Source organism: Pundamilia nyererei, unplaced genomic scaffold (genome assembly GCF_000239375.1).
Source record: "Pundamilia nyererei isolate P.nyererei 1_Seehausen unplaced genomic scaffold, PunNye1.0 scaffold00065, whole genome shotgun sequence".
Lineage (NCBI taxonomy): Eukaryota > Metazoa > Chordata > Actinopteri > Cichliformes > Cichlidae > Pundamilia > Pundamilia nyererei.
Window position 1 is genome coordinate 1380801 of NW_005187466.1, and position 10954 is coordinate 1391754.

General features: G+C 40.0%; 3 protein-coding genes across 5 annotated transcripts in view; 2 read left to right on the forward strand and 1 right to left on the reverse strand.

Moving 5' to 3' along the window:
- The window catches only part of LOC106456244 (ras-related protein Rab-40C-like), a 5909-nt gene extending 3141 nt beyond the window's left edge, over nucleotides 1-2768 (forward strand). The window contains exon 2 of the mRNA XM_013911514.1: nucleotides 773-2768. Within this exon, the coding sequence (XP_013766968.1) occupies nucleotides 773-1074 (302 nt within the window). The 3' untranslated portion in view covers nucleotides 1075-2768. The remainder of the gene's footprint in view (nucleotides 1-772) is intronic.
- A 702-nt stretch (nucleotides 2769-3470) lies between these two features.
- On the forward strand, nucleotides 3471-5918 carry wfikkn1 (WAP, follistatin/kazal, immunoglobulin, kunitz and netrin domain containing 1). Of its 3 annotated transcripts, none has more exons than XM_005735779.2 (3): nucleotides 3471-3510; nucleotides 4184-4292; nucleotides 4394-5918. In XM_005735779.2, exons 1-3 carry the CDS (start codon nucleotides 3488-3490, stop codon nucleotides 5912-5914), a joined length of 1653 nt encoding a protein of 550 aa, XP_005735836.1. In that variant the 5' UTR covers nucleotides 3471-3487; the 3' UTR covers nucleotides 5915-5918. The 3 variants fall into 3 exon arrangements, with proteins under 3 accessions (XP_005735836.1, XP_005735837.1, XP_005735834.1); XM_005735780.2 differs by having other exon boundaries at nucleotides 3489-3510; nucleotides 4167-4292; XM_005735777.2 differs by lacking the exon at nucleotides 3471-3510 and having other exon boundaries at nucleotides 3976-4292.
- A 107-nt stretch (nucleotides 5919-6025) lies between these two features.
- Nucleotides 6026-10924, reverse strand: mettl26 (methyltransferase like 26). Its single transcript, XM_005735775.2, has 6 exons — nucleotides 10572-10924; nucleotides 10004-10166; nucleotides 8751-8810; nucleotides 8578-8645; nucleotides 6879-6957; nucleotides 6026-6773 (listed from the first exon to the last, which is right to left on the reverse strand). Exons 1-6 carry the CDS (start codon nucleotides 10763-10765, stop codon nucleotides 6717-6719), a joined length of 621 nt encoding a protein of 206 aa, XP_005735832.1. The 5' UTR covers nucleotides 10766-10924; the 3' UTR covers nucleotides 6026-6716.
- Between the last annotated feature and the right edge of the window lie 30 nt (nucleotides 10925-10954).

The window sequence follows — 10954 nt, forward strand, 5'->3', positions numbered from 1 at the left end:
TCAGATGTGAATAAATCAGTTTCAGTACTGAATCCTGTGTTGAATCCCAGAACATCATACACTGTAGTGGACATCATCATTGTTTGCATTTATACTTGTGCCTGGTGTGTCTGGATTACTTTTTTGATCAAAGGTGAAACTCTGCTTATCGTAGGGACTTGGACCTAATAAATATTAGGTAGCCATTAATTTTCCCCAAAGGCAGAAGAGATAAGACTTAAGAAGTGATCTCTATATTGTCATCTGCAGTCTGCATTTCTGCCAATAGTTTTCATAGCATTTACTGCGGGGTAGTCTCTACTGTGCCCCTACATAAATCAAGCTAGCTCTTTGATAAGAAAACTAAGATTTTTATTTATGTTGTATTTAAAACGCTCTCTGTTGTACAGTTTTTGTTTTATTAAATATACTCTCAGTTACATAATTAAATTTTATGTAGTTGTTTGTTTGTTTGTTTGTTTGTTTGTTTGTTTGTTTGTTTTGAATGTCATGACAACACAAGTGTGTTTTTTCCCAAATGGAGAAAATATAAGATTATTATTTTAAAAGTATTCTTAGTTAAGATACTAATTCTGGGTAAACTACTCAGAATAGTCTGGTTTATGTATATTCACAGTTTACACTGAAGTTTGCAGGAGTAAAAATCTTTAATTCTATCTCTTGTTACGCAGAATATTCTCTTGCTTAGTAAATTTGATGGATACAATGAAAAACCTTAATAAGTACTGCAGATCTCTGACACGTGCTCATCCATATTCCTATGTTTCCACAGTCTTCAGTCTGCAAGATCTGTGCTGCCGTTCTATCGTCTCCTGCACACCGGTGCACCTCATTGACAAACTTCCCCTCCCTGTGGCCATCAAGTCCCACCTCAAGTCTTTCTCCATGGCCAATGGCATGAATGCAGTCATGATGCATGGACGCTCTTACTCTGTGGCTAACAGTGCCGCCTCAGGTGGTAGCGGTGGTGGAAGCAAAGCTAACAGCCTGAAGCGCTCAAAGTCCTTCAGGCCTCCACAGAGTCCTCCAAAGAGCTCGTCGTTGTCCCCTAAAGGAAACTGTAAGATATCATAGTGAAAGAGCAGACTGATGGTTCCTCCATAGAGCCAGTGTTAAAAGTGTTGTTGCTCCAAGAGGTCATGAGGCCAGAGAAAAGTACGGAGGCCTGCCAGCAATGGATATAGCTGTGAACTTTCCTTGACCTTTTGGGAACTGACTTGGATGGTTGGTTTCTGTTATCTCTTTCCGCGTGCTGGTGCCATCTTGTGGATGTTCGTTTACCTGTACTCTACTACAGCAACTCACTGTGATCAAGTAGAATAAGATTCCCCTGGGACCAACACATGTGAATCGAGGATTACAACTCACCGGTTAACACTACAAACAAATAGAGGGGCTTCTTTTTCAAGGTTTATTGGTATTTAAAATCGGACTTGAAACTGTAAATACATTACGTGCTCTTGTTTTGTTCTGTGGTGATTGTCTTGGGAAGGAATTTCTTATGCTTGTTTTGTTTTGAATGTTTTGGGGAGACCTGCTTCAGTGTTGTCTATCATTGACATTTTTTTCCAGCCTCAGTTGTCATAACTTATTCAAAATTCACATAGTTTTTAAAATAAGATTGAATGTCATGAGAAAATCTTTTTACAAGCAGCCAAGGGCTTAAAGAGAATTTAGGATTTATTAACTGAGAGATGATGTTAGTCGAGGCATTACTTAATCTGTAAAACTGTCTGAAAAAATTCAAGCCAAGTTGGCTTGTTGGCAAGACTTAAATTTCAGCCCATTGAAATAATCCTGCATCTCCATCACTCATTTTTTCAGACAACTGTTTACATGCTCTGACATTTTACACCTCTAAAGCTTGTTTTCTTTCTTGGATCACTGCTTAACTGGATTAAACCTTCCAGAGCGTGATCAGTTTTAATCTGTTAACTTATTAAACAATTGCTCTGTGCTCATTAGGAAACCTTGTACAAAAACATGTACAGATTGTTTGCTCATTTTGGGGGTTTAATCTTAAAAAACATTAAACATTTGTGTCTTGGTTCTTAATATTTCATAACTTGTAACGGGCGTTGGTGAGAAGAATATTTTAATTTGGTTGCTTTGCAGATATTTTATATACATGATATGTATTTCTGAATGTAAAACAGTATTCACCTACATTTCTATGGCCATGTGGTTATATTTGAGATTGTAATAATTGGTGGTTGGAATATTCTTTAGTAGTTTCATACATTTGGTTGCACTTCTGCAGTTTTCCAGCATTGTTAAATGTGTGTGAATACTAGAAGAACTTACAGTCGTTCTTTACAGATGTGCTGTGGATATAATGCGAGCACAATGTAAGGTTGGATAAAGATTTCAGAAAGGATGTTAAGTATTTTAACCATGGCTACTGATATTTTCTTTTATTAATTGAACAATCTAAACAAATATTTAAATTTTGATCTGTACTCTTATTTTTGTTCCACGTTCAAAGAACATTGGTGAATTCCCACTTCAGCATTTTCATGGTTAAATACATGTATTCGGCTAATGGGGGGGCCTACAAAAATTGGTGCATGTTTGCTATTGGCTCCTGTTCTATGTGATTTATTGAGACCAGAACAATGGATTAACAACTCTTGGGTGAACATCTAAAGCACTATATGTAAATGTTTGATAATGATTGTTGCTATCAGCGCTGTGTATTGGGATGAAGCCTTAATTCTTATTTTATCTCCATCAAAAACAGTCAAAATAAAGAGTAAAACTAAGTTGCATTTCTATTTTCATTTACTGTGTGCTTTAGATTGGGGGGGAAATTTTTCATTCAGACATTTATCAAGTTCACTGTGGGAATTGTGGGAGTATTTTTGTCCTCGTTGTCAGGTCAGAGGCATTAAATCCCGTGGGGGGGTTGAATTGATTAGCTGCTCTCTTGGTATTGGCCAGCTTTGGATATTGGTCTAACATGGCTAGGAGCGCATGAATGCACAGCGGTCAAATGTCACCCAAAGGTTGCAGGGTCATTTCCAATGAAAAGACGAGGGGAGCTGCTTCTCATTGCCCCTGAGCTGGAGCGAGACAAAGATGATTCGCACACAGATGAAAATGTGGCGCTTTATGTCTTCCCACCTGACCGTGGCATCTCTGAACTCCGCGTGAATGAGGGATGGTAGTAAACTGACCCAAGTCTAGACAAGGAGGACGTGAACAACATGTTTTGCGAGACATGATGCGACACGCCCCGTGTTTGGTTTTCACGCTTTCCGCCTTGCGCCACCGACGACTTATTACATTTTTCTCCTTTTCATTTGTGCACGGAACCTGCTTAAATATAACGTGTATAACATCTGAATGTAACTTACAAAAAAGCAAAGAAGAAGAACAATAACTACCGGCTCTCGTGAAATTAAACAGCAAGTTAACCTTTTTCTTTTACAATTGCCATCTCTATAAATTCTGTCTGGACACATTTAACATTGGATTTCTCACCGGAATGTGTATGTCTGTGCACGCATGGTGAGACAGCTTGAAACCACGGCTACACGTTTTCTTTGATGTTTTTACAATGTTTGTCCAGTTGCTTAGCGCATAGTGCTGCTTCATAAAAGTTTGAGACACTGGACGACCATGGGGGCGGATAGAGGGACTGCCCTTTCCACCTCCATTCTCACGCTGAAAAGCTGATATTGCGTTGTCCGCTCATTGTGCAGTTCAGCTCGTTTGTCTAGCTGCTCGACAAAACACACGTCGATTTTTCCTCAGTATTGCACAAGTTTTGATTACCAAGGCGAATATTTTACACAGCCTATTATTTATTACTTTGAAACATTTAGGTAATTTAATGTCCAGCGCACGGGAACTCGTGTTGATCATTGGGAATACAACTTTTCTCTCTGCGCAAAGAAAAGTGACTCGGCGCACGTTTACGCACAAAAAGGGCGGACGCATTTGAAAATCGACAATAATCGTATTCCTGTTGTGAAGACCCAAAGTTGGAATGGAATTACTTGGTGGTCTACTCATACAAAAGGTCAAATATGCGTAATTTCCCCCTACAGTTCCTCGCGGATAGCCATATAAAGGGTGCAAATTGCCATAGTGCACCAAACTCAAGCAAAGTACGATGGACACGTGCATATTTGTTGACTCTCCTTTTTTGCGATTTACTCGAGGTCTCTTTGTGTGAAAGTGTGGCAGGAACCAAAGTTGAACACGAAGGATTTTGTCCAAACAAGCTGAACGCTAATCTTTGGGTTGATGCACAAAGCACATGTGAGAGGGAATGCGACATCGATGAGGTGAGTTAATCTATAAATTTTAATTTTATTCATCACAGCATTTTGCGATTTATTCATTTAAATGTTAAAATGCTTATTGTTTTTTTATATTGTACGTTCAGGACTGTGCTGACTTTGAGAAATGCTGCACCAATGTGTGTGGCTTCAACAGTTGTGTTGCTGCTCGTTTCTCTGATGGCACCCCTGCTCTGCCACATGAACAGGGTGAAGGGAACGGTGATGCTACCTCCGCCTCCACAGCTACCTGTGAGGGCTTTATCTGCAGCCAGCAGGGAGCAACCTGTGACATCTGGGATGGACAGCCCATCTGTAAGTGCCAGGATCGGTGTGAGAAGGAACCCAACTTCACCTGTGCATCAGATGGCCTCACCTATTTCAACCGCTGCTATATGGATGCAGAAGCTTGCATCCGGGGGGTGACTCTAACTGTGGTCCCCTGTCGATTCTACCTCGCTGGCCCTCCCACCAGCCCCCTGCCTCAAGACACTACAGTTCACCCAACCCCAACATCCTCCCAGGAGGATCCCATGCCTCCCACGCTGTACTCCAACCCTCACCACCAGTCCATCTATGTTGGAGGCACAGTCAACTTCCACTGCGATGTCATTGGAGTCCCCAGACCAGATGTAACATGGGAAAAGCAAAGTGACCGGCGTGAACGCCTTGTCATGAGACCTGATCAGATGTATGGCAATGTGGTTATAACCAATATTGGACAGCTAGTAATTTATAACGCCCAGGTTTGGGATACCGGCATCTACACCTGTATAGCACGGAATTCTGCAGGAGTTCTTCGCGCAGACTATCCTCTGTCTGTTATTCGCCGGTCAGATGATGACTTCTCTGAAGATCCTGAGATGGCCATGGGACGGCCTTTCTCTCCAGCAGATTGCCTGGCGGAAGTCGACCTGAGTGTGTGCAGTGGAGAGCGTCATGTTGACTGGTATTATGACAGCAAGCTGGGCTCCTGTGTGACGTTTAGCAGTGGTGGATGCGAAGACAGCCGAAACCGATTTGAGACTTACGAAGAGTGCAAAGCCTCTTGCCAGAGAGAAGACATGGGGATCTGCTCTCTGCCTGCTGTTCAAGGTCCCTGTAAAGCTTGGGAGGCACGCTGGTCCTGGAATTCCATAACAAAACAGTGCCAAGCCTTTGTCTATGGTGGCTGCCATGGGAATGCTAACAACTTCCACACCAAAAAGGAGTGTGAGGCCAACTGCCCGCAGCCAAAAAGGAAGCCTTGCAAGACCTGTCGTGTGAAGGGGAAAATGGTGCCCAGCTTATGCCGCAGTGACTTTGCTATTGTGGGCCGACTGACAGAGCTTGTTGAGGATCTGGACTCTGGGTTAGCCCGTTTTAGCTTGGAAGAAGTCTTGAGGGACGAGAAGATGGGCTTGACTTTCTTCAATACCAAACATTTGGAGGTGACTATTGCTAAGATAGACTGGAGCTGTCCCTGTCCCAACATCACTGTTGAGGAAAACCCTTTGCTGGTGATGGGTATGGTGCAGGACGGCATGGCTATCATCCACTCAGACAGCTATGTAAGAGCCATAAATGAACGCAGGCTGAAAAAGCTGCATGATGCTCTGGGTAAAAAGGCCTGTGACACCTTACTATGACTTAGACTCGTTCTGTCCACAGATGGGTTTTAGTGATGTATGTGTTTGAAATGAAGACAAGCATCAGAACTGCAACAGAAAAGCTGATATTTAATAACTATTTATCAAAACAGAGTAGAACAAGTTAAATACTGCATGCTGATGTAGGTATGAGAGTTTTTTTTTTATTCCAACACAGATATAATAACATTCCAGATGTGTTGATTCCCATTGTATTAATACTAATGCTAAATTGCTGTTTTCAAATAGGTTTAAGATTTTTTTTCTTATTTGTGAACTTTGCATTGTGAAAACAGCAGCCAAGATAACAGACACACATGTTGATCATGTTGCAAACATCCCTAGCTTGTAATACTAAACAAATAGACATCTGTATTATAATTACCGTACTTTTGCTAATGTTATTTTTTTCTGCTCTTCACTTTAGTTTCTCCATCTTTGTTTCATAAAAAATGTCTTTTATTTCATATAAAGTACAGTATATTCTCTTAATCTTTCCCTCTTCAAAGCACTTCTGCCAAGTCAGTTTCACGCTTACAAAACAAAAAAGAATAGGCCATTGTCTTAAAGAATATATAGCACAAAGGCAACGTGTTTGTGAGATTTATTAATTTAACTCATGTGCAATACATAAGAATATAGGTTATAGGTTTGAGCACAACAGTTTACATTAACTTAGTTAATCTAATACCAGCATGTGTTAAAATGTGGAGAAAACATGATCCGTTTACGGCGCTTGAAAATTTGGCAATGTATCTGAGCTCCAAGTTAAGGCATTTTGACCATCCTGCATCAGGATGCTTCACACCAAACTTTCCTTCCTGAAAAGAAGACATTTGTTGTTTGCTGGCATGTCCACCTGAAAAACAAATGGCATCAGTAAATCAGTATACTACAAAACTGTTCTCATATTTTGCATGCTGACTTAAGATATGCTGGTTGCTTAAATGGGTTCATTACTTACTATTCTCTCCAGGTACAAACCATTGCTTTGTGCCAGAGAATTGAGGAGCGAGATATCCCTGAGTCCCCATTCTGGGTTTCTGCAAAATTAAACAACAATTTTTAAAATCCCCTGGTTACTTTTGCTTATCTTTATTATGTAATTACAAAAACGATCAAAATTTTTTCTTTGCATGTATTTTGTGAGTTTGGCTTCACAAATTATACACGTTTATTAATTCTACTGTGTGCTTAAGGAAAAACATTTTCAAAAGACTATGATGATCTTAGTTGGTTTTAAATATACTGTGTAAAGCCTTCTATGAGCAAACTGACACAATAATTCAGGCCGTCAAACCGACTCCTTCTCAAGACACTTTGCTCACACAGAAACAATAGACTATCCATGTGTTATTTAGGGCTGCCGCCAAATTTTCACTGTCATCTTCACTATGACAGTAAACCGCCAAAGAATTCCCTTTACTGATATTACGCTATATAACACAGTGTTTCTTCCTGTTTAATAACTGTTAAATCCTGATTGCTTTTAAAAGGTAGAAAAAATCGATTCGTCTTATTTATAAATCAGTTACAAGTTAATGGTTGTAACAAAAGCAAATTCTGAAAAGAATAATATATATTTTCTCTACTTTTGAGTCCTAAGCAATCTGGATATACCCCTTACTACCAAGAAACAAGAATCCTATTTTTCTGTTGCAGCATGTTACTGGCTCACTACACTATTTTAAACAGAACAGCAGTGCTGTCAGCAGTGTATTTTGTCTCTATCTGGCAAATGAATTGCATTCAAAATAAGAGTGTGGGAGGGTGGACAAATTCTGATCCACATCTCTACAAAAGCTGTGCAAATGGAAGAGTTATTCATATTAATAACATGACATCTAACATTTGATTTTTAAATATCACAAATATCAATACTAGTAAGTACAATAAGGGTTCACAATTCAAAAATGCAGGTCACACGCACACACATATGTATAGTCATTAGACAAGCTTTATATTAAACAGTTTTATATTAAGTGTTGTTTTTGTTGTTTTGATGAAAGAACCTGAAGAACCCATAGAAATCGTCAAATGTTGCGTTTCTTCCCTGGACATCGTCTGCCACACTTTTACTTTACTGTGTTGTCCTCAGTAGATGAAAAACATACTTAAGTGGGTTGAGATTGAGTGAAGGCCTAGCCCACTGAAAAAAAAATCTAACGTCTAACGCAGTATGATCTAATTCATTAACCATTTCCACTGTCAAGTGCTGTCCAATCAGTTTTGTATCGCTTGGATGAATCTGAGACGAGTAGAGCCCTGTACGCTTCAGAATTCATCTGCTACTTGTATCAGCAGTCAGACCATCAACAAACACTTATTTCTGAACATTTAGCTGCATCTCCTTTTACTCTCATCCTCTCTCGCCCACCATTCTTTTGACTGTCAATTATCACACCCTATCTCAGATGCTGTGATGAAAGCGGTGTATTTAAGCAAGAGTGACAGAGTCGCAAATGATGCATGAATTCTGAGCCTTTACTCCTGTTGACCTATAATATCACTGCTCAGGTTTACTTTTCACAGCAAGCTAAAAACCGTGGGCCAACAGAAAATGTTCTGGTAGTTCTGACAGGCAGTCCACGACCGAAGCCTCCTCGTAAGATGACTGGCTTAAACAAAACTGTAAAAGAGCCAGAAAATACAGATGCCATTACCTCTGCCGTAGGCTGTAGTCAAAGTCCACATTGCTTTGAGGGACGATCTGACCATTCACTGCATACGGCTGAGAAAAGCAATAAAACATGTCACTATTACACGTTAAGTTTAGACTTGATAATGGCTTGTGATCTATGTCATGTTTTGTGACACCAAACGTTTTGCTACTCACCCCATAAGTCAGTAGAAGGCCCTGAGATTTCAACATTACTCCAGCCCCTCTGAATAAACCCTAAGAGAAGATAACATCTTAAGAACCACATCGCAGGCAGGAGGACATTTTGTTTTTGGTTTCTGTTTTATTGAAATAAGTGAGGCAGATATTGTGCAGAAGCAGGCTTAAAGTGATTATCTGAAGAGTTGTGGTGCAAGCATACTTCAGTTGGTATTATTTACACTTATGGCACCATAAATATCAGGGCCAATGAGTACAATGTCAAGCCAAACGAGATGAATTTTATAGTAGAAATAACAAATTATTGATCTAAAACAATCACAAAATGAAGCAAAACAGTTTTGCTGCTACAGCTTTAATCATAACTGAACCTCACTTCATAGTAGCCAGTTACAGCTAACGTCAATGTGTTGTGCGGCTGGTATGTATGAGATTGAGAGCCTTCTACATTTAGGTTACTATTACACCACTCGTGGTCACAGGGGTCTCTTTTCAACAAAGGTTACAAAGAGGCAGTTTAAGCAAATATGAAAAATGTCTTGACTATGTTAGCAATTTAGGCTTCTCCTTTCAGGAATTGTGCTGAGTTTCTTTAGTAGAAATGTGTTTATATATGCATTTGAAAAGGACAAAATACATCGATATTACTACTACTACTAATAAAGGAATCAACCACATTTTAACTTATGATCCTTTTGTAGGTCCATAGGATTAAATTATAAATCCATATGACCACAGCAGGTCCCTAAGGTCATGTCATCAGGACCTGTTGGATGTGCATCATACAAGGCTGAGGACTAAAGGAAGCAGAGCTTTTGTAACGGTGACTCTGGAACTCTCCCTCTGAGCCTGAGATCTGTGGACTCAGGGATCTCTATTAAAACCAGCTAAAAACTCATAGTTTTTAACTTGATTTTGAGTAACTGTTTGTTTTAATGTTTTAGCATTTTTTGTTATTTTGTTATTTTGAAAGGTGCTTTCTTATAAACCCAGAGACAACATTTCACTTAAGTGGTGAACAGGCTGAAAAATCTTCAAAATCCCAGACCCCTATTTTTTTAATTAAGAGAAATAATAAAATATTCAAGTTGAATATCAGTGGAAAACGAGATGGCATTATCAAACGTTTCTTTGTTTTGTTTTTTTCTCTTCATAAGTCATATCACTCCATTTTCCCCTTAGTCCTCCATGCCTATAGTAGTGGCTCCATGCCACACAGTTTGAGAGAACCACTGAATCAGCAGTCCTACCTCTGTACAAGCCAAAGGAGAAATATGGATCATGTTGATGTTGAGCACCAGGTCGAGGCTCTCTGGCTGGATTCCTCCCCAGTATTGATAGGGCAGAGAAGCATCCAGGTGGATGGCAGGCTTCACATTGTTCAGCCGGTAGCGGGCTCTATATGCTTCTATACTAATGGAAACAAAAGACATTATGGGAACCCTCCAGGCCATCATTCTGGAGCAGGTAGAGTGGTATTAGAAAGACGAAGCATAAAACTTTCCATCAAAGAAGAACTGCTGTGAAAACGCAATTAATTAATTAATTATAATTTCCTGCATTAGATCAGATCAGAGAAACTTTATTGACCCGAGGAGAAATATGAGTTCTCATTCAACATACAACAAAACAATCGTATATAAAAAGTACGATTATAAACACAGATATAAATAGATGAATAAAAAACAGATATAAATATAAGAGATAAATATTAACACTAACGTTTCTTGGATATTAACAGCTAATATAGGTGCACAGATGTCCCAGTATATTATCTGTATTTCATAGTTTATACGCATGCACACATCTCTTGTTTACCTGACTATAGACTGGCGATCATACTCAGATGGCTGCCAGGTTATATTCGGCAGGGCCTGAGCAAAGTGTGTGACATGCTGCCCAGTACCGGAGGAGATCTCCAGAGCCAGCAGGGGTCTCCCGGTGTGCACACTATCCCGGAGCACCGCCAGGATGGGCTCCTTGTTCCTTTCCGCGGCGGCGGCGCTCAGCATCGTGCCAAACCCCGGGTATAACAGTCGACTTATACGGCGTAGTTTATGAAACCACTCCAGCAGGTCGGCGTAACGTTACAGCAGACTGAGTCACTCAATTCGCCACCCCCGAATGTTTTGCTTTTCGACCGAAAATGGTCTAGTTCCGCATGTCCTCACGTGACTGATCTCCCATCCAATAAGAACACG